Source organism: Seriola aureovittata, chromosome 1 (genome assembly GCF_021018895.1).
Source record: "Seriola aureovittata isolate HTS-2021-v1 ecotype China chromosome 1, ASM2101889v1, whole genome shotgun sequence".
Classification (NCBI taxonomy): Eukaryota; Metazoa; Chordata; class Actinopteri; order Carangiformes; family Carangidae; genus Seriola; species Seriola aureovittata.
In genome coordinates this window covers 23,886,283-23,909,073 of record NC_079364.1, presented here as the reverse complement: position 1 = coordinate 23,909,073, position 22,791 = coordinate 23,886,283, and the positions used below count along the sequence as shown (strand labels likewise).

The following is a 22,791-nucleotide window of genomic DNA, read 5'->3' as shown; positions in this document are numbered from 1 at the left end:
GAAAAAGACATAGTTGGACCTAAGCAACATGCAGTTGTGTGCCACCAGCCAGCTGGCTTCGGTAATGGGGGACAAAGCCAAACCAGGGGACCATGTCCAACATGAGGGCCGGGTTTCAGAGATCATAGTAACACATGAACCATACACATCATCTGCTAGTAACACACACAAATACAGATATCACAAGGGCCCAGCCACAGCCCCTGTCAAATGAGTCAGCTTACAAAAGGGAGGGACCCAATTACCGTAGCCACAAATACACACATAAAGTGCCTTTCAAGGGTCCATGAGTGCTTCAGCTTCCCCATGATTATGCCCACTCTCCACACACCCAGCACTTGTCGTACACACACAGGGCCTCTGTGCCAAAACAGCCATCAGACTGGACTTTTGCTGAGGAGAAGCGATGAGATGTGTTCAGCTGGTTTGAAAGAGGAGAGCTCTGTGTGTTCGGAGAGACACGGAGAGGGAGGACAGAGTGAGCTATTGGCTGGTCAACAACTATTAGTGATCTGCTCTCTTCGAGGTAGAAGCATACCCTGCCATATTAAAACAAGGAGGGATTCGATTTGAAGAAATCAATGTGAACTTCAGTCAATTTGTGATGCAATAAACTGAAAACATTAAGATGCAGTTTTAGCGAGCCTGAATGTGGTGCAGTTTATATGCCAGTGTATTGGCCTGTCCTGCACCACTTCCTTCAGAATAAATCAATTACTTCTGAAAGGGAAATCTGTTTGAATGGGGCGGTAATGCTTAAGAACATCAGACAGTAGGGTTATCTTTCTTTCATTTACTTACTTCTAATGCAATAACCTCAATATTTTGTGAGCTTCGTGTTTCTCTGTGTACAGTGTGGTGTGCGTCAGTGCAATGGTGACTTTTTAAATCAGTTTATGATTATTATTAATCCTAATTATTTTCATTTTTGCTTCCAGGGTAGCATTAATGAATGATTTTCATATGGGAATTATTAATTATTATGTTGTTATTTTGTTGTGTGTCTAACACGCTTTGTGACGCACACAAACCAGATAAATTATACTCAAATATGTATCAAGCATGTTTCAATCAAACACAGAACATTATGGCTCTATGAGTACAAGTGCTGATGGAGATTCATCGATTGTCATTACCACATAAATGTACAAGGTAAGTTTCGATTAACATGGAAAAGGTCAACAAACTCTGATTACAAGCAAAAAAACAATTATTCTCCACCTATAATTGCATCAACTTTTTCAAGTTATTATAGATGTTGAAGTTATGAATCGGAAAAAAAAAAATCTGGTTTGATCTCCCGACTAGACTAGACAAAGAGAACAGAGGACTCTGGTGGTTCATGTATGCGTCGGTGGAGTAATGGTGCCCCCTTCTGCCCAAAATGCTAACACAAAGCCTCAGCCACAAAAAAGCAATTCCACATTTAATGGCCACACTATTTTCCCCAGAGACATCAAAAAAAAAAGGACACCGTATGTAAAACTGTGCAAAATCAGGCTTTATTCTTTTCTTTTTTTTTTTTTTCTTTTCCCCCGCATCGTCGCTTTTCATCATCATCATAATCACCATCATTGTCGTCAACATCATCTTTGAAAACATTACTCACCAGAGACAGGGAGCGAAAGAATAGATTCTCAAAGAGACTCGGAGCTCAAACCTCTTCGCAAACACAGGCATCAAGTTTTATAGCGCGGTCCCACAACAGAATGAGTCAGCTGTACACCTCGGTCTCTTTCTGGGTAGTACATTTCAACAAGTTCTCCAATGTCCTTATTTACAGTCCATTCTCTTTCAGTGCCTCAAAAGTCCATTCAGTAGTCAGAATTTTCAGTTCCAGGAGACACTGAAAGCCCATATTCCATATTAGTACAGACATAGTTAAGATTTGGATATTATAGTCTTCTGACTCCATAAATACTTTTTTTTCCCCCCATTTTTCCTCCACTACCCGTCTACTGCAGGTCTGAGGACAGTCCATTTCTCCAGTTTAGGCAAACGTTGAATAAGTGCAATGTCTAGTATAATGTCAAGAAAATACAAACCCACACGTACATACATACGTACAGTACATGACTAACTGATAAACTTGATTAGCTATACAAGGGTGCCATTCTCCAAGCTGAAACCAAAGAGCTGCATGTTAATGCACCTCTATAACATCCAGTGTCCATTAGGTAGGGGTGGGAAGCATGTGAGCTCACCTGAACTGGATACTGTCAGTAGATAGTTTGGTTAAATTGTCCATGTGTTTCTGTACAGTGACTTTTGTAAGTTGTGAATCCAATGGGAAGTGTAGTTCATACACACAGAGATTTATTCCAAAATGGAATATCCCAAAAAAAAAAAAGGAAAAAAAAGATGTTTAAAATCTTATCTTTTTCATCAAATGTCAAGTTGCTGAAACTTTTCTAGTAAGTAGTAGATTTTTCTTATGAACTTAATGGTTCAGCTTCATGTTTCAGTCTTTGAGACAGATGCAAAAATAATTATGGAGTGACAGCGAGACACGGCAAACCAGAACAATGGGTGTTAATTCTCAGTGGAATCAGTGGTAATACCAACTGTTTTACATTATGGGGTGTATTCTCATTAAATGTCAATAGCAAAAATATCATTAAATCATCAAATTTTATGACCCTTGTTCTTATTTAACCTGTCATGCTACACTTCTGTCCAGTCAGATAAAAGCAATGTTTTTGTTTTTGTTTGTTTGAGTGGCTGTTTGGGGCTGTGAAGTTTTGAAAGTGCATCATCAATCAGAACAGTCTTAATTCTGTCATAAAAAATCATAATACTCTCCATGGCTGGTTTTTTACCATTGATAATCAAAGTGCCTATAGCGTATGTTACTTCAAGCCACACCTCGCTTACTAGATTCTGGCAGCTTCATCCAGAGGACAAGGACAAAATGACAGAGCAATGCCTGACCCTCAGATAACAGTGTCACAGACCTTAATCCATTTCATTAGTGGAAGAAAATTAAATAAACTAATTCAGAGATAATGCCTTTGCAAACACAATAAGAGAACAAACTTCTATGTGCATGTAAATCCGTCCAACCACAAAGGGATCTAATTATCTTTTGGAATGATTATTTTGTCACTAGATATTCACAAAGAGAAATAATAAATAGAGATAATTAGTCCAAAGGATCAGTAAAAGTGCAGCAAGAAAGGAAAAAGCCCAGTTGACCCAGGGTTTGAAAGTGTGTGTATATGTGTGGAGAGCCATACCAGTGACTACCTCCTTTTTTTTTTCTTCACCAGAGTGTTACAGTTCTGTTGTAAATGTCATGATCTGAGAAAAGCACACCGACTTTGACCAGGCTAAACCTAACTGAGGGTTAAATGAACATGTAATGTGTAACCACTTGGGAAGAGGGAACAAAGAGGAGAGAGAGAGATGGAGAGAGAGAGAGAGAAAGAGAGAGGGGGGAAAATGAGAGGACCAGAACAAAACAAGTCTAGAAATAATGTGCTCGAGAGCTCAACCCTCAGCCTTCAGTATCAGGCCTGAGGTCAGCTCGCCCAAACATTCGCTCTATCTGTCTGCCTGCCTGTGTGCCTCTGCCAGAGAGACGCATTGATCCAAGCGTCGCCGCTGAACCGCCATTAGCTGGAGTAGATCTGGGTCCCAATCACACGCATGATCTCCTTCTGAACCTTAGGCTCCTGGGTGTTGATGTTGGCATCTCCTACTTGGCCATCCTCATACCTGCACACATACATAGATAGAGTTTGCATGCAGTATAGTTAATGATCATTCAGTATAGTTTATAATTCTGTGAACCTTTTTTTAATTTCCAGCGTGTTTCTGTAGTACTTGGTGGTGTAATGGGGAAAGATAAATAAAATATACTCTTATCTTATGAACAAGGTATAATACTGTTCAAGGTTTCCATGACAACTGAGCCTCAGTGAGTTACTTTTATCACTACAGTGACTTTATGAGGAGCGATCTTACGTCTGACACAATAAATCTTCTTTTTTTTATTCTAACCATATCAACCATTTCTTCAAGCTGAAAAATACAACCATACAGACAGCACAAGTTAAGAACTGAATTATATTTAGCTGTGATTTAAATTTGATTGCAGGCCATCTCAAATCTGATTTCCAACTCATTAGACAGCAGTGGACACGTTAATAGACTTTGCCATCTGGTGAAAGCTTGGACTCCGAGAGCCCTAACATCAGCAGTCAGTGTGGATGCCATGTTTTATCTGCTGGGCTCCAAACACAGCTTAAACCATCATATTGAAAGTCTTTGACCTGAGAGGAACCCAGTTTAGTGGAGTGGTAGCACCACTCAACCATGAGCACAATTTATTCACTACCAGTTTAAAATGATGATGTGTGATGAGGGACAACAGCATCATGTACCATCATTCTTCATTAAATCACCGTCATCGTGTGCAGCTTAGCAGGTAAAAATAAGCGTCCTGAGTGAATGAACTATGCATTTTAAGTGTGTTGATAGTTTTAATATTTGCTGCCTGTTTGCTATGCCAACAATTTTGGTAATTAGGCATTCATTCTGTGGAAATAATCGAGGAGTTCAAAGTGCTGGGAGTACTTACACAAAAAAGAAGCGAGTACAGACGTGGTCGGATACAGGACACACCCAGATGTTACCGTGTTTCTGCAGATCCTTAGATGTGATAACTGTTTAAAAGAGAGAAGCATGTTTCACCAAAACTTTCTTATGATTTTATTTTTTTTATTATTACTATTGGTTGTAGTAGTAGTGTTGCTTTTGTATTCTATAATATTACATAAATTATGTACTTTATTTCTTCTGTTTATTTTTAACTGATTTCTCCTATTATGATGATTATGATCACATTATGATAATTGCTAAGAATTTTTTTTTCTCAAGTAAAATTGCATATGAATACACTAGTCACATTACACACTTTTATTTTGATTTTAATCATCTAACTTCATGGAATTTTCTTCCTATTCTGCTTTTCTTTTGTAAATAGTTTTCAAATTTGATAAGAGAGAGAGAGACCGTATTCACTAAAATGTTTATTAAGTAATTAATATAATTCATTTTTTTCATATTTTTTGCACTTATTCATAGACAGTACACTTTATCTCAGCTTTAACACATATTATGCCTCCTGCTTGTTATTACCTTCACACAGAGCGATGCAGTTCAGATTTCGACTCTGAAGGAACCTTGATTGTATTGGACGGCTCTGTTGAAAAAACAGGCAACAGTAAGGACAAACAGCCAAGCTACTAAAGCAAATACTGTGATCTAACTGAGTTTTTACCTTGATAGTTACACACTGAAACTGTACAGAGTGCAACAGTCAGAGCCAGGGCAAAGGAAGAAACATTTGAATTCAGTTTACACATTTTAAAATACATTAACAGTTCTCATCTGGCAATCAGTATAGATTTCCCTCAGGGCCACAAATTGTCCAATTCCTCTGCCCCTCTATTTACATATCTTCTTTGATAGTAATGGGAACCTGGAGCCAACAATCTATTACTTTATAAATTCAATACAAATGTGAGGATGTAATATGTCCTGTCATCTCACCTGTGGTATGGTGTTCATACGGTTGTAACGCTGCACCAGTTCATCTTTGGTGGGCATGCGGTGCTGTCCTTTCCCCATTCCTGCAAGAAGCAGCACACAGAGAGCAAACAGCCCTCAGTCAGAACGACCTTACCTTGAGTCATTCAAGCTGTGAAAAACCTTCCTCTAGTGGTCTTGAACTACTTGTACAGATAAATTATTACCCATGGTGCTAACCTTCATATGAAGGTTATTGGTCCAAAATGCTACTGAACATTTCTACATAAAAAAAAAAAAAACTGCCAAATCATTTTCAACAAAAATCGAGAAGTAGTTAACCTTACCAGCAAGGGCAGATCAAACCAAGTGGTTTTAAGGCCAAAACCTCACACATTTTCATATGTTGTCAGTCTTTAGCTTAGATTCAAGAATGCCATCCTTAAAGTTAGGAAACCATAGGCTTAAAGCGCCGGTGGGCCCTGCTTGGTAACCTGATGACCTGCTGTCCACATAACCAGTAGCAGACTACCATTGTAGGACCTGAAATCCAACCTCTGAGTTTGTGTTTCAGCAGAAATAGACAGGGAGAAATAAAGACTTTAGTCTTAGTTGTACGGTTGTACAGCCCCACCCAACAAAAAGAAAGCAATACAAAAAGCCAACCAAGTACAAAGTAACACACATAAATCCACTGACAGCTCCATTTTATACAGCCACAACATAAAGTATGGTATGGTAGGCGGCACATAAGCTCAGAGGCACAAGGCCCGGCACCCAAAATGGATACACAACACAGTGCAGCACAATAGGATAGCATGGACAGCTCCCACATGTGAAAATGAAGTGTTCCAGGATGATAATCAGGCCATGTCACACACAGAGAACACACAGAGTCATGTCAACCAACATGGTGGAAAAAAAAGGAAGAGGGGGAGCCGGTGGGGTCTGAGTGGCGAGGAATGAGCCGTTCCTACCTGAGTATCCAAAAGATATGCTGGAGATGGGGCTCAGATAGATGCCCTTTCCATATGCTGCCCCATGCAGCTTGGGTTTAAAAAGAGCAAGAAGGAAGGGTCACTGAGCAGTTGCACAGGACGACCTCACATACACACACACGCGGTATGTGTACTCTCACATACAGTGCAAATACATACCAAACTTACTGTAGTCAAGTCATAGGAAAATCTGTATACATCAGTGTTTTATATATCTTTCTGCAACAGTTTACATGGCACACCCAACCAACAAAGCATACTAAATACCCATACCCAAACCCATACACACACTCACCCATACACACACAAAAATCGAAAGATGGTGGACAGCAAAGAACCGAAGAGAGATCTTCACACCTTTTAACTGTGAACATATTTTGTCCTTGCAACATAACGCAGTCCAGTTGAGATCATTTCATGCTGTTGAATTTTGTGAGTGAAATTTGTGTATAAAATGTTCAGGTATTCAAGCAATGTTGAAATCAAAAAAATGAGACCACGAATCCTGCTTTGAAGATGAAAGATGATATGAGGATGACTGACAATGATGATGATGGGCCTTCACACAAGGATGTCCGTAATAAGGAAAACTGAAGGACCACAGGTGAGCCGCAGTGACACCAGAGGAGAAACAAGAGGAAAAACAAAGAGCGACTTGATGGGAATAAAATGGGAGGAAGATGGAGGTCACGGACGTGGAGGACGTGGCACATCTGGGAGAAATCAAAAGGAACAATAGACGAGAGGTTTTGTGTGACGGCTGGACCTGGAGGCAGAGTCTGACCTCCTCCTCCTCCTCCTGTGGAACACAATGACAGAGGTGGGGAGGGGGGGGTGTCAATGCTCAAGGTGAAACAGAGAGGAGAAAGAGGAGGCAGATGAGCATTGAGCCAAGATCAAAGATGGAAAGTTCAAAAAGTTGGAGAACAAAGAAGACATAAATGAAACACATCAGCATGATAGAGCAATCATGGCCGACGTGAAAGTTTCATAGATCCTTGAGATTTCAGATTTAATTGTGTTCAATCTCTTTTCAGGATGTGCCGGTGTATTTCCAAGCAGTCATTATCAGCCGTATTGTGCAAATGAGACAATTCTGTGCTCTAAAGCGCTGACTTCTTCTTTTCTTGTTGTATTATTTATTGTCTTTCACAACCTGGGTCACACAGTGCAACAGCAACCTTGGCAGAACAACATAAAGACGCAGATGTATGCAGACCTGAGTAAAACTGTGGCAGGAAGCAAGGTATGGTTTTTATGCCTTTGCCTTGAAATTATCTTTATGGTCCTGATTTGGTCAATTGTACCCTTTCAGGGATGTCACGAGAACCGATACCAAATTGATGCCAAAATTCTGAAAATATAATACGTTAAAGGTACCACAGGAACCCTATATGTTGTAGGTACTACAGATCTGATTCTTCAAGGACAGACTCGGGCAGTATAATAACGTGTTCTAGTCTGTAGGCAATATACATACAATAACATGAGGAAAGACAACGGCAAGTGCAGCAGCAGGTCCGCCGTGACTTGTGGGAAAAAAAACACCCACATGATTATTTGATGCAGATCATCAGCGACAAGTTAGAGATGGCCCAGAGCCAGTATGCAAACGGTGTCACAGAGCGTTTCCAATGAAATAAGGAAACACCTCAAACTTGTCTAAGCAGCTCAAACCAGCTCAAAGACAGTATGTACAGGATTTGTACATAGAATTCAGGGTGAGTGAGTTTCAGTTGTTAATTTTATATTAACAATATGTCCTCAAACTGTTCAAGTCTTGAAATGTTACCGTTATTGTTTGTGAACTGTGACAGCTGCCATCTGTTGTAGCAACGCTTCACACACAATGTTCACAAAGGCTAACGTTAGCTTGTTGAGGCTAACGTAGCGTCAACTCCTTATGCGAGCTGGGAGGCCACAACATGACGTCATTACTGTTCAGTCACAATAAAACACTGGCTTTTTAAATGAATATTTTCACACCACAGGTCGGTCTGTCACCTTTCTGCTCATGCTGCTGCATGAGTGTGTGTTTGTGTACACACACACATGCATGTTATACTGTGTGTACAGCAGCTTATATTGTTTTCTCTGTAGTTTCTTGCTGTTGTATCAAATTTGGTATCGCGAATCGTGGAATTTCATTAGTATCGGTTCCGACTACCAAATTCCTGGTATCGTGACATCACTATAGTCATCTAGTATGACTCTTTAATGATTTGAGGCTAATGTGTGACCTAGGTCTGAATAGATAATGAGTGGTGCCAGTTACTGACCTTATATGGAGGCCTTCCTTATTCAACCTCAGGAAGTATGTACTCACTATCATGTAGCTTGTCCTTTGCATCCGTCAGCTTCAGACCTAGCCTACTCAGTGCTCTAGGTGGTTTACCCCTACAGGGCACACAGGCAGCCTCCTGACATCACAGCTGACACCACAGTCCCCTCCCTTTGTGCCACAACAGGAAGAGACGTGCTGTCCGCTGCTGTCGGTGGAGTAAAGAAGCAGCCGACATTGGCCAGGAAAATCTCCCAGTGTGCCCTGCTCGCTAAAATGCCAATTGCAAAGCTGATGAAAGGGAAGCTGGCATCCATTAACTGCAAAAATGAATCAGCCGGACAGCGAGCCTGCTCTACCCAAGAGCAGGTTTACTGTCCGAGAGGAGATGCATCGTAAATTCCAGCCAACTGTCAGGGTTACGTACCTGCAGTTTGGTATAAGAGGCATTGACTAGTCCATTTCTCAGAACAGAGTGCCAGTTCTCTATATGGGAACCACTAGAGCAAGTGTAGAGAGAGGGAGAGATAAGAAAGAGGAGATAAAACAAAGTGCTGTGTGACGCGTGGATCTAAATGCGTAGCCACTGATGTGCAGTGGCCAGATCCATGCTGCTTAACCTCTGACTCACTGTACCAAAATCTTGGTAAAAATATTGTGTCGGAAAATCTAATTAAATGAAATAAAAACGGCTTATCTGTTATATCAACTGTCAATGGAGAGCAGAAAAGGGGATTGGCAAATGGACATTTACTAAAACACTACTATTTGTATTTACTGTCTAAAAAATGTCATGAACTAATAGTCTTGTGTGCAGAGTCTACAAAAAAATGTTATATTAGCTTTACAGCAGCTATTTTCTAAGACCTACTATTCAAATCCATGAGGACTTCGAGTCAAAGATTCAAATGCTCAACCTCAAAGGAAGTACTACACTCATCTATTTATACCATTTGTGAGAGGACGTATTAAAAGTACTAAAAGGTAAAGATGAAAGATGACAACCCATCACTGCTGTCTTTCAGTGCAGGATGGGTTATTTGAATACATCTCCCAGTGCAGATATCTGAACTGTCTTAAAATAAAATAGAACAGCGGTCACAGCAGTGTCATCAGTGCTGTTATTTTTAACTACTCTCAAAGCAGCATGAGGTTCTTCTTCCCACAGTCTAACAAATAAACAGGGAAAAGTTCTTCATTTCACTTATCAGTTGTTTAAAGATTTCTCTTTTCAATCTCGCAGATTGTCATTAATTTGACTTTGAAGATGTATTTATATTTTATATATGTTTCTATTTATATCCATATAAAATGACGGCAGCCAAGCTGACTTACATTTTTGGTATTTTCTGCTGAGAATTATTCATTTTGTGGTATTAATCAGCACAAAGAGAGACTGTTAACACTGCTCATGAGTGAGTTGTACCCTGCAAGTGCCCAGATGGGCTGTGTGTGTCTAAAATATTCAGCAGAGCCCCATCTGCTACAGTACAAATCTCTATCTCACAGATATTGCTGGCTCCATGTGCTGGCTTAGCAAGGTGGTTTCTCTGTCCAAGAGAATGGCCACTGCTCTGTGCTGTTGTTTGTTGTGGTTCCATTAAAATCTGCTAGAATGGCCCCTCCATCGGCAACATAATGACCAGGTGTTACACTGAGACATGTTCATGTGTGTACTCCTGTAATGCTAAATTATGCATGCATTTCAGTGAGTCTGCTTGACATGAGATTGGTTATTGTGAGTATGTGATTTCCCACGTTAATTTTTGCTCTACAAGCCACAATCTTTTACAATTAATTTGTGATATTTCAAGTCACAAGAGTTGAAGTAGTTATACAATGAAAAGACAGAGTATCAATTGTATGGCAGCTGCAAAGGCCAATGGCAGGGGCAAATTGGACTCACTGGAAGGCGAAGGTGCTGCCGTATAGCTTCTTGGCAGTGCGAAAACGAGCCTCCTTGGCTGGGGGACTGCTGAGCAGCAGGAACTGGTGGGAAGTGTGCATGAATTTCAGTTGCTACAACAATGAGGTCATGAGGGACAGGTGAGAGCAAGAGAGAGACAAACAGAAATATAGAAAAAGTGAGCATGAGGCATCAAGCTACATAATGCAGCAGTAAACAATTAATTTAATAAGGGGGCTTGAGGGGATGTCGTTCTGGTGTCCTACCCTACTGAGAGGCAGCTTGACGATATGAGACCTGTTACTGGAAATAATCCTGCAGAGAGAAAGAAAGAAGATCAAATAATAAGTGTAACAGAATTTAAAGTGCCTGACATTTTGCTCCCACCCTCACATAATAGCATGAAAAACCACAACAGAACTCTTTCGCAGCAGATACTCTGACTTGTCATTGTAGGAAAAGCACTGCTTCTAAGAACATAAATGCTGGTTCTAATCACGTGTCCCAGTGAGCCATGACAGCATGACAAAGAGGCAGTATGTACAATAACAGAACACTGAAACTGAAGCAGCTAAATGGATCTCAGTTATCATTGATTTCATCATTTATAACAGTGCTTTTCCTGCTGTGACATATCAAAATGTTTATTAAAAAGAAACCCATTAGCATTACAGTATTGTCCATGAACATTTAACTAATATGGTAAGTTTGACATGCTCTCTACTGATGAGTAGTGCTGTATATTATTTTCTGAAATGACGTCAAAAAGCCTGTAAACCTGGAAAGCAGAGTAAATCCATTTTTAGGTCTACTCACCACTGTAGCAGGGGATGTGCCAAAGGATCCAGTTTGTCCATCTGTTTCTTGATCTCCAGATATGAGCCCTGGAAAATCCACACAAGGCAGAAATGTGATTGATACACAGTATAGATGCAGTTCAGGGAAAAGCAACACAGACAAAATAAACTAATCAGCTCTAACTGTCGCTTTGATAGACAAAAAGCCCCCACCCATGTAGCTCAACAACAGCTAAATACAGGACTGTGTAACAAACACTATCAGGCCTATGATGGACATAGAATGAGGATCTCATATAAACCGAAAACCTTCAAATTGTATCTGCACATTATACATGAAGCTTAACAGTAGCCTTGATTCATCCTCTGTGGCCCCTCCCCTTCTGTCCCTCCCATCTCCTCCTTGTACCTGGGTCATTTCCCGGATGGACATGACGCTATCCAATGCTTTCTGCAGTCTCTCATAATTCTTCTTCTGTGTTCATTGGTTGAGCCAAACATCCATTGGTATGCAATGAGAGAGGGAACAACATACAGATATCTAAAATCACTTGTAAAGGTTATAGTTTGCTAAAATATTGTAATTAAAAATATCACCTATCCATTTTACAGAAAAAAAAAAACAATATAACAATATAATCTTAAGTGTCACTGTTATAAAATCTCATGCATTCATCTTGTGAATAGCTACAGCGGCATTGGTTTTAACAGAATAGATGTTATGCTTTACAAACGGATATGTCATCTTTGAATGAAATTCATGCATTGATATAGTTAGAAATCACGATTCCAGCAGTGAGGATGCTGACCTTTGGGTTGAAGGCCAGAGTCTTGGGGTCATTGGGGTCAACGACTGATGGGTAGGGCTCAAAGATGATGCTCTTACGGGGAGACTCAAGAGCAGCTCGACACATAGCCACAAGTAGGTCCACCACCTGGGAAAACAGGGTTTTAACATATTCATATTGATTTCATGCCTTTAGCTGATGCTGGCATTGACTCATTTTGATGGTTTAATTGACTCAGTGTAACACGACAGTAGAAGTTCCAGTTCCAGGAAAGCATACAAACATATAAATATACAGTATGTGAGGCTTTTATTCTTTAATCTAAAACCCAAAGGGACATTTTTGGGAGATGAGAGTAAATTAATGCAGTAGCACTAATAATCAGTGCTAATCAGAGTTACATCATGTACAATGTGTTGCTGTCACCTCTGCCCCAGTGGCCACTTCCTCTGCAGCTCCAGACATCACACCCAGAGTGTAAAAGGAGAACACACACAGCTCCCTGGTGCACACTGCGGGCTACATAAGCACACAGACACAAAGAATTATGAAATAACAACTCATTTGGATGCATACTACATACCTACACAAAAGCAAGTCAAGCCACCTACACATGTACTGACACCCACTCTCTAGATAACAGGATCATATTACTAATACAGAGAGAAAACATCCCGTTCATGATGTTCATAACGTTTTAACCAATAGGGAAAGGGTTATAAATCTACAGTGTACGTTTCTCTTTCTCGTCTGAGTTACCTTCAGCATGGATCCATTCTGAAAGACGTGCTGTTCGTCACAGACCACGCAATACTCGTTGAGCGTGGGGATCCTCTGCTCTGAGTACTTCATTATCTGTTAGGAGAAAAGCACAGTGGTGTTCCCAGTTATCACTCCCTCCTCCAGCACTGCCATATAAAGGAATACAGACACAATGCAGTGTGGGCCCCCAGCCTTTGTCGGTTCCAGCTACCAACAGATACACAATCCTCCACATAAACAGCTAATACAACAGGGCCCTCATATCCATGCAGTAGGCCCTAATTGTTGCTTACATTCATACCTGAACCTAACATTAATCAAGTCTCATGGAGACAAACAGACATTTACAGACATTTATAAATCACTCACAGATACTGAATACTATTCTGATGCAGTATACTGTATTTTATTGCTCTATAAATGCTCAGCAAACTGTCTCCTCATCAAAATCCAATGAAAGGGTCATTGGTTTTAAATGTCTATCAGGTGTTTACAGTGTAGAGAGAGAGGACTCTCAAAGGACCCGGGTGTAAAGGTGCCCCTTGCTAAGTGAACTCTTATCTCCTTAAGGTCTAACCTGCACTAAGAAGCCATACTCCAAGGTAGGGATGTTCTTGCAGTGGCCGCCCGCCTGGGATGAGAAAAACAATTCAATCAGCTGCCTCGTGGTAATCTGCGCTGGGGCCCTGGCCGCCGGGACAGCCACAGTCTGATGAGTCAAGTGAAGACAAAGCATTATGGGAAACGGCGCAGCAGCCATGTAACGGTAGGGGTAGGGAACGGCTCAGGTGGGAACAGAGCAGGTGGCGGGTGACTGAGAAGAGGGTCAGAGTGGATCACAGTGGATTAAAACAGAAAGGACAACATACAGTGCCTTAAAAACAGCATGCAGACGCCCCCCCTTCCCCACCCCCCAAATTGTGCAAAACTGTGGATGACTTTGAACCTGCTATTATAGAATCATTAGTCGAAATATCAGCCATGTTACAAGTGAACGTAAGAAGTGCCGTGTTTATAGTGTCAGTGTTGTGACAACAGCCCTGTGACCACAACATGATGTGAGTGAGACACGCTAAAGGCAACAAAATGAAACTAAAAGGCATCTGAGTAGATGTAGAGCTGCTGATTTGTTCTGACTGGCACTGACCTGGCTGTTTGGGGGATAGCTGAACAGCTCCCCTTTAGGGTTCTTCATGGTACATGAGATCGAGCGGTTCATCAGGCGGGTCACTCTCAGTTCAGGGACGCTCAGCTTCCCTTTTAAAACTGTGTCTTGGATCAGAGGAAAACTTGGAGACCTGGTAAGGAACAGACACAAAACAATGTGCATCAGTTTATCAATCATTTTTCAAAGATAAGGGAATGCTAATATTGTTGTTATTTATATCTTGGTAAAAAAAAAAAATTGACGGGATGGTTTGGCTTCAAAGCAGACAAAGATTCTGGTTTTAATGGCTAAATCAGAAATTTTGCTTATTATTCTAATGTTGCTCTGAATAAAATCTAAATTATCAGTGACAGCATTTGCAACATCTCTTCAGCTGTAATCATGTATGGTGAGACTGCCATGTGTTAACCTGGTTAGTCCAGAGGTAATTTGATAGTGACTCCACTCACTACACTTACAGTATTATGCTAGCTCAGACAAGTGAAATCTGTTTAGACAGTGGCTCAAGTCACTAACTGTTAAAATACAAGAACCAGTGTTCACTTCCACCATCACTCTCAGGACATTATCCAGGTCCATTCCTCCTGACATGAGACTCCTGTCAAGTCACGAGGATGTCAAGACAGCCTAGTAGTTAGTGAAGCTGACCTCCATCGAGTGGGCTGAGATTCAGTCCCCGTGCACCCATAACTGTCAAAGCATCCTGAAGGAAGACAGAGGCCGAGAAGAGCACTTTCTCCCTCGGGAAAATTGGTTGAGTGTGTCAGATTTTGAATTTATGTCAATCTGCACTGTGCTGTGTCAGAGCTTCCTTTCCCCTAGCTCGTCATCTTTGCCTTCAGTTCACCTTTCACAGACAGACCTTCAAAAAGTGTTTTCATCACTATTTTTACAGCTCGCCGTTTGTTGACCAGATGGATGACATTTTGCCTTGATCTCTCAGAAATCTTCAGTCTTAGAAAAATAACTTGCTTGTAAGTGAGTAAAATCTATTTGCTGTATATAGCACCTTTCAAGATCAGACATCATAAAGTCATGTCAAAGAAAGACACAAGAGACACAATGTAGAAGTAATAAATATAAAAGAAAGTAACAATAAAACACATGCTGTAGACTTTATTCCCCAAGAAACAGGATATTTCATGGTGAAGACATGTCTAGAGCTAAGTGAGAAGGTATAGACTAGATAGAATAAAACAACTTCAGCGGTGCACAATATACTGAGAAACCCTAAGCAATAATAAGATATTTTCATATAATAATTACCAACCAATTTTAAATTGATAAACTTTAGATACAGCTTTCTATTATTTCCTAAAAATATGAAGAAAGCAGGATTTGTGCCTTTTAATTTTTTTCTAAAAATTGCTTTTAATTTGGTTACAATAACACTGTCAAATATTTACCTACTGTGGAAAAAATGCAAGAATATACTACAGATGTTATGCCATAACAATAATAAAATAGCTGTTTTATGTACTAGAGGTAAATCAATTTGTATTAATCTGTAGTGTTTAGAAACAAATCAGAGCAATAACTAATAAACCAGCGCTTCTTAAACAGCAGCATCTAAACAAAGCATCGCAATCACAGCATTACAGGTGAATTCCAACTATAGACATTGATTTTGCAATGAAATGAAAAGTATCTGCATTATTGTTATTGGCCAAAATCACCTATATCAGTTTATCAGATATTGCTAAAAATGTTCATATCTTGCATGCCTACTACTGTGGTATACCATTACAGTACAGAGCATAGTATGTGTTCATTTGCTTTCTGAAAATGTTAATACATTTATTCTACATTACAGTGTTAGCTACAATCCTAAAAAGCTGCTATTTATAACACAGGCGTGATGGAGTGGATGGCTTGAAAGAGATACAGAGTGAGAGAGAGAAACCTACTTGGGTATGGGGGAGAAGATGCTGAGCCCGGCACGGAACTTCTTGATGGTTCCTCCGGCTTTGAACCAGCTGTGCCTCTTCTCCTGCTGGGCCTTGAGGAACTCATTACTGAGGTGCTTCCACTGCTGTGAGGTGAACGTGCTCAGGATCCTGCCGCGTTACAAAACAGTCAAGCAGGAAGAAATGTGAGTGAATCTGGCAGAGGGTGAATTACTCTTTCAGTCAGCTACTGTTTGTCATTAGTGCATATTATTTTAGTTTACAATTAAATGTTTATGCCTTATGCAAGTATTTTGTAAATCCATTGGGGATTTTTAAAGTCAAAAATAAATAATCTGTGGTTTCTATTTCTGAGGCTGAACATCTGATTTAGCAAAATGTTACTTTTTATAGAAAACTGTGATTAAATCATGAAATCTACAGTGCACAATTTCACTATGAAACATTATAGGTGTTAAATGTAATAGATCACATCGCTTACTTTTTGAGCTGCAGGCCCAGACTGAAACCTTCTTTATTGGAGGGCTGGAACACTTCTACTGACGGCTCTGAGTAAAGATGACTAACATTATTACACAGTGCACATATTCACACACACTCTTTCTTTCACTGTCCCTCTTGTGTAGCACATATCGTACTCACCTCCCACGCTCAGTGAGTAGCACAAATACCTAAAGTCCCTCCCAGAAAACCAACATCCACACTGACATCTTTACTCACCAGGTCCATCGAGGTACTGAGAAAGAGAAAAGCGCAGTCTCAGAATAATGGGCTCTGTTCTGATAACTTTCCAAGCTGTCGCAACCTCCTCCTGAGTCAGACACACACACACATACACACATACACACAAATATACAGAGTTAGCACCCTAATTAAGGCCATTTCTCATTATATAAATAAATAATGAGCACACGATGCATTATAAATGATGTGTTACTTTGCAAAATGGCAACGTTAGAATAGTAATGGGCAAAGATGGAGGACGTGTGTGCACAGAAAGAAGAATGCTGACTCACATCTAAGAAACCGATGTTAATGTGAAGATCGATGTCCACGTCATCAATTGTTCCGTACTCCCTGTTCAGGGACACAACAACAGATACAGTTAATTTATCATAAGTAATGGGATGCATTACACTCCAACCCTTTCAACTGATTATCCCTTGAGGGAGAAAAATGAGGGTTCTTTTTTTCCTGTTTTGCCAGACCGTGCCGAGTTAAAATTAGTAAGTAATCTCTTTGAATCACGCCCTTTGTATTCTGTACAGCTAATTAAGAATAGCCAGCAGACTGAATCTCACCACCACTTGGTTATTCTGTTTGTTTCGACATTTTTAAAAATAGCTCACATACAGTATATGTGTGTGTGTGTATCTGTGCCGTACCTGACAGAGACAGCACTGTCAGTGTAGATGTCTTTTACTGCCTCAATGTCTGCATCCAGCTGAGGGTGACGGTACAGGTCGGCAGCACAGCTCCCCTGCAACAAGCACTGGTCACAATTGCAGCACTGAATTCTCCACAGATTCATCTGTCATCTTCCAAATGTGTTCATTTGAATTTTAAAATGATTTTATACTGTTTTCTACTCCACAAAAATAATTACACAAAAGTGGATTTCATTGTAATAATGTCTGGTCAAGTTTGCATTTGTGCTCCTACTACTTGGAGTGGCAGAAGCTGAAGTTTCCAACCATTTGTTGATTACTTTTAGCTTACTATTTCAACTGTTAATTATTATTTTTAGCTATCAATTTTCACACTTTATCCATTAGGTTTAGAATTTTAAACAATCACTTTTAGCTAGTACACCCATTTATCCATTAATGATAGTTAATATATTTCCATCAATTAGCTTTTAAGCTTTTAGCTAACAATTTCAACCAGTTTTCCATTAATTTAGAAATCTATTTCTATCACTTTTAGTAGTTTTAGCTATTTAAAATGTCCATTTTAGCTAACCAATTGCTCTCTTGCTAACAAGTTTTTAATGCTCTCTCAGTGGCAAAACAGTGTTCAGGTGTTACAGCTAATTCAATGTAAATATGTATCTAAATATATTACATGTAAATATATTTTTTAATCAAATCCATTTCTTTTTTTTCAGTATCTTGATCCTTCCTTGTAGCCACCGGCAACTGCAGAAGTACCCGCCAGGGTACAAGTGCCACTGGTTTGGAATCACTGTTGTAGCAAAACTTGTGAAAGAGCATAAGGTATAAATAGCAGTCAGATAAAACTAGTTTACACTTTACATGAGCTTGTTTTTCAGGCTGACTGTATCTGTGTGTTCTCTTGTCTGTTTGTAGGCCAGTAAACCATTAATGAACCAAACTCCGGCCCAGCTCGTAATTTGATCATGATATAAGATTCCACTAGTAAGATATCAAAATTTTCCTTTAAGGAAGTAGGATGTCCAGTTCAGCATGGCTTGAAATGCATTTGATTTAGCCATCATTTTCAGCTCTGATGCAACATCAAGCACATTTTATGTTTGCAATAAAATCATACATAGTTTACTGTGTGATAAAAAGGAAGAAATTATGAAACTTCAGGAGATCTTTGTAAATCGGCTGCAGGCAATGAGAGTCTCTTTAAATGGGATGACTCGACCTATCCAGGATGTCAAACAGTGGTAGATAATTTGACATCCCAAAAAAAAGTTATATTTTTTAATGATTGTCTTACATTTAATATGTTCTGTGGTTACCTCAGCACACTTGGTATCCTTTAAAGAGCATATATGATTAGTAATAATAATAGTTGTCGCACGTGTTCCTGGTGTCTAGACTTGAAGTCAGACTTTTTCGTCTCCTCAGCTCTGAATGTGTAGAACATATCCCACACTTTCATCCTTATCTTCTCTACGCTGCTTTCATGTTCTCTGACTGCATAGAAATGAGCTTTAAGTCCCAGACTGGATTTACATTTCAATCACAAGACTTGGAAGATAACGGTAAAAACGTGTGAGTAACAGATTAAGATCTTGTGTGGAAGTGAATCATTGAACTTTACGAGATGAGATGATACATTAAATGGAAGCCATGGAAATTTATTTGACAGTGTTGCTTGTGATTGATACTTGCATGAGGTGATAGCACTAAAAAGGTACAGTGATACCTGATTTGAGAGAAAATGCTACATTTCTTCCAGAACCTGATTTGTACTTTAGTGTTGAATGTCAAATTTGCTATTGTCACTTTGCAGGAATTCATATTTGAGACCAAGCCCAGGCACATGCCTTACATTTTAACTGAATATTCAACTTCACATGATTTAAAATGTTTGCCCTGGTAGCAGTGAGGCATTAGGATGGAAATGTCAGTCAGCTGGTCCATCTGTTCTGCACTACCAGAGCAAGATATCTCAACCAGTATTGGCTGAATTGCCATGACATTTAGCCTAGATATTCATAATCCCCAAAAGAATCATTCTAAATTATTTTGGTGGCCCCTGATTTATTGTCTAGCGCCACCATCAGTTCAAAAACTACCACCTTGACCGACACTGACGATGTCTTGAAAACCAGTGGCTGGTTTTCTGTGAAACTTGCGGTGGTTATTCATGATTGTTAGGGGGTGAATAATGTTGTCGGTGACCTTTCCTTTAGTGCCACCATTAGGCTAAAATACCAACTTGTACAAACGATATCTCATAATCTAACTGGCAGATTGCCACAAGGTTTGATAAAGACTTTATTTTAATGACCCCTAGGCTTTTCCTTTTGCACCACCCTCAGATTAAATTATATTTTTTTATCCAGACAACTAATGAGGCTCTAAGAATAACACTATCATCTTATGGGTGAAATAAAAACCTCAGCCTATGGGGTGCTGGTGGGTCTTCAGACATTTTAACTTCATTAAATTATTATGTGCTTTTTTTGCCAACATTTTGCAGTAGTAGATCTTTGTAGTAGAATCGTATTTGTAAAAAAAAAAAAAAAAGGGTTAAAATTACATACTAACTTGGGGTTGTTATTGTTTTTTAATTATGCTATTGTTTTGAAATTAAAAGGATGATAACAGAAATATGTTAATATTGACCAGCTGTAAACATAATTTCAAAACCCTGACAACATCAGATTCAACATAGAGATTTAGGAGGGGTAATAGACTCCTCTGTACCTGAATGCCATACAGGAACTGTTCCGACTCATTCTCTCCGTCCGACTCCTCGTCTGTCCAACACTGGCCTTTGATGTCCTGTGGGCCCACACATTGTGAAAAGGCCATTATAGTGGAGCGGAAAGAAATTGTAACCTCTTTCTATCGTCCTTTCATCTCACATCCTTTCTCACATCTCCATATTTAGCCTCCCGTTCAAGGGCTTCAAAACACTACTTTATATAGCATCTCAAAGGGAGAGACAAAAAGGCATGATTTATTTCCAAAAGACAGGATATTCTCTAAATTCAATCTTCAAAAGCATACTCAACTGACAATTAAAAGGGATGAGTTAATAAAAAATAGATTTCCTGAAATATAAATAACCATGTCTTTTGCCATTTCCAAAGCCTGAAGCCCAGAGGTCCTGTTGCATAAACCTACAATTCCTCTCTTACCTAATATATTTAGATTAAGCCAATACAATATTCAAAATGTCTGTGGAAAGTCTGCACTGTCTGTCAGTAGCCACAACAATGTAAATTTATTTTACCTAAATTTGCCTCTTTCTATATCTTAAACAAAACCACAAATGGATGACTCAGCTTAGTCATAAACAGTGATTTCACCAATAGAATCCTAGCTGTCTTACCATTGGGTCTGCTGTTCATAGGGCTCACTCAGACAGGTTTAGGCCTGTGAATACTGCCAACCATTTCAGCCTATTTCCAGGTGGAAGGAACGAGAACAGAAAACCGGAGAGCTCTGGCTGACCGCCTCTCTTTCTTGCGCTCTATAGAACCGCACAACCTTGGAGAAACAGAAATTAAAAATCAATAATGGTAGAAAACACGAAACAAAGAGGCCATCTCCAGTGATGCCATGCCTTGTAAATGGTGCCCTCGTCCTCTTTTCTTTAAAACGTCTGTACTTCACCTTGCCATGTATCCTGTATCCTAGCAACAGCCATCTCTGCCTCCTTTCAGAGTGGCATTAATCACTGTGGAGAGAACGTGTGGGAGAAATGTGCTGTACATTCAGGACCTGGGATGTCTCCATTTCTTTGTTTTGTTTTCTTTTTTTCTAGGAACTTCATCTATCAATATTGAAGCACCAAAGCTTGGCATAAAAATATAGATGCAAAGCAAAAACAGAATATCTGCTAATGTCAGTGCATTGTTAAATTGTTCTTGATTTGTCTGACAATTTCCTGGGTTAGCATAAGGAAAGAAGATTGTAGCCAGGGGAAGTTAAGTGCAAAAAACCAAAGAATTGCACATAATAAAATAATGCTTGCCTAATAAAGGAATATTTACAGCTGAGGATAATCAAAAAAATGAATTTTATGAGGCCCAGATTTTGAAATAAATTATAACAAAATAAGAAGACAAAGTGCATCATTGACATGACACAGGCAGCCAGAGTACACTCTGTATTTTACAGCGGCCCATCACGTTTCGTGTCAGACATGTAAACAATGAACATGGTGTCTTTTTAATAAGACTTGGAGCAGTAGACAGATAGAGAGATACGTGTTTTCGTCTACAGTATCAGAATTACAATTTAAATTTTTTTAGTGCACATGAAGCCAAAATAATAAGGAATTTATCATCTTTATCAGGACTACATGCTGAGCCTTGGGCAAACAGAGACTGGATGGCAACATAGCCTGGCACCACAAGACAGAGTGCCTAACAAAACCGTCACGCATGAAGGCATCTAAGCTATATATAGGTCCATATAATTAAAGAAACCAATTATTAATTTTCTCTTTGTGTGCTGCACTCACTTAGGACCTCAAGCTCATTCCCTCCATTAGACTGGGCCATTTTTGTCACGTCTACACAAAATAATCATGTCCTTATTATGAATATTTTTCCCTTTTTGTGTTAGGGATAGGCTCCTTTCTTTAAAAAAAACACCCTTTCAGACATCAACTGCACCCAATTAAACATGGCTCCCCGGTCATTACCATGTCTTCCACTTCAGCTCCTCTCTTTTTCTATATATGCCTGCTGCCCTGCCATGTCCTCAACCCTGCTAGCATCTACACCCTGCCGCCCCCTACTCCTCGCCATTCCCATAGCCTCTGTCGTCTCACATACCAATGGAGTCTCCGATATCTCCCCCACCCCCTCTTACATCCACCACCACCACCGTCCCCATTCCTCCTTCTGATAACTATTAACACAAACACAGATGCAGTCAGGCGGATTTCCCCCTCCCCCCACGCTCTGCACCCCCACCCCAGCCATCCACACTTACCTCCACAGAGGATGGAGACTTGGATGCTGTCCTTGCTTCAGCTGCTCCCCCTCTTAAAGGGCACACCTGCCTCTCTCCCCCGGTGGCTGTTTTCCACTGAAATGATAGATGACAATAAGCCCATTAAAATAAGATATTAGAGAAACCGCAGCCACAGTCCCTCAATTCCACAGCATCTGCCTCTCGATGCTTGTGGTGTGTGTCTGCGAGCAAGCCAGCTGGTGTGTGTGAGTCTGTGTGTTTATCTATTGCAGATCTCTGCTCCTACTGCTGTCTTATAT

At 39.9% G+C, this 22,791-nt stretch overlaps 1 protein-coding gene across 4 annotated transcripts; it reads right to left on the bottom strand.

Moving 5' to 3' along the window:
- Nucleotides 1-1,480: 1,480 nt before the first annotated feature.
- LOC130172644 (protein mono-ADP-ribosyltransferase PARP6) lies at nt 1,481-22,791 on the bottom strand. Of its 4 annotated transcripts, none has more exons than XM_056381491.1 (23): nt 22,511-22,791; nt 20,898-21,055; nt 20,267-20,344; nt 17,525-17,619; nt 17,156-17,216; nt 16,860-16,950; nt 16,621-16,687; nt 16,140-16,289; nt 14,212-14,362; nt 13,642-13,773; nt 13,062-13,157; nt 12,729-12,821; nt 12,324-12,449; nt 11,924-11,989; nt 11,534-11,601; nt 10,984-11,032; nt 10,718-10,830; nt 9,239-9,311; nt 6,510-6,579; nt 5,557-5,636; nt 5,143-5,206; nt 4,583-4,667; nt 1,481-3,717 (listed from the first exon to the last, which is right to left on the bottom strand). In XM_056381491.1, exons 2-23 carry the CDS (start codon nt 20,898-20,900, stop codon nt 3,615-3,617), a joined length of 1,914 nt encoding a protein of 637 aa, XP_056237466.1. In that variant the 5' UTR covers nt 20,901-21,055; nt 22,511-22,791; the 3' UTR covers nt 1,481-3,614. The 4 variants fall into 4 exon arrangements, with proteins under 4 accessions (XP_056237466.1, XP_056237475.1, XP_056237493.1 ...); XM_056381500.1 differs by having other exon boundaries at nt 11,924-11,986; XM_056381518.1 differs by having other exon boundaries at nt 13,642-13,695.

What these genes read in the sequence shown, in the direction of transcription:
- LOC130172644 (XM_056381491.1), bottom strand. An exon ending in AAGTGGCCACTGGGGCAGAG is followed by an intron (nt 12,450 to 12,728) that starts GTGACAGCAACA and finishes CTGTTTTCCCAG; the next exon opens with GTGGTGGACCTACTTGTGGC. An exon ending in CTCTGGCCTTCAACCCAAAG is followed by an intron (nt 11,990 to 12,323) that starts GTCAGCATCCTC and finishes CAATGAACACAG; the next exon opens with AAGAAGAATTATGAGAGACT.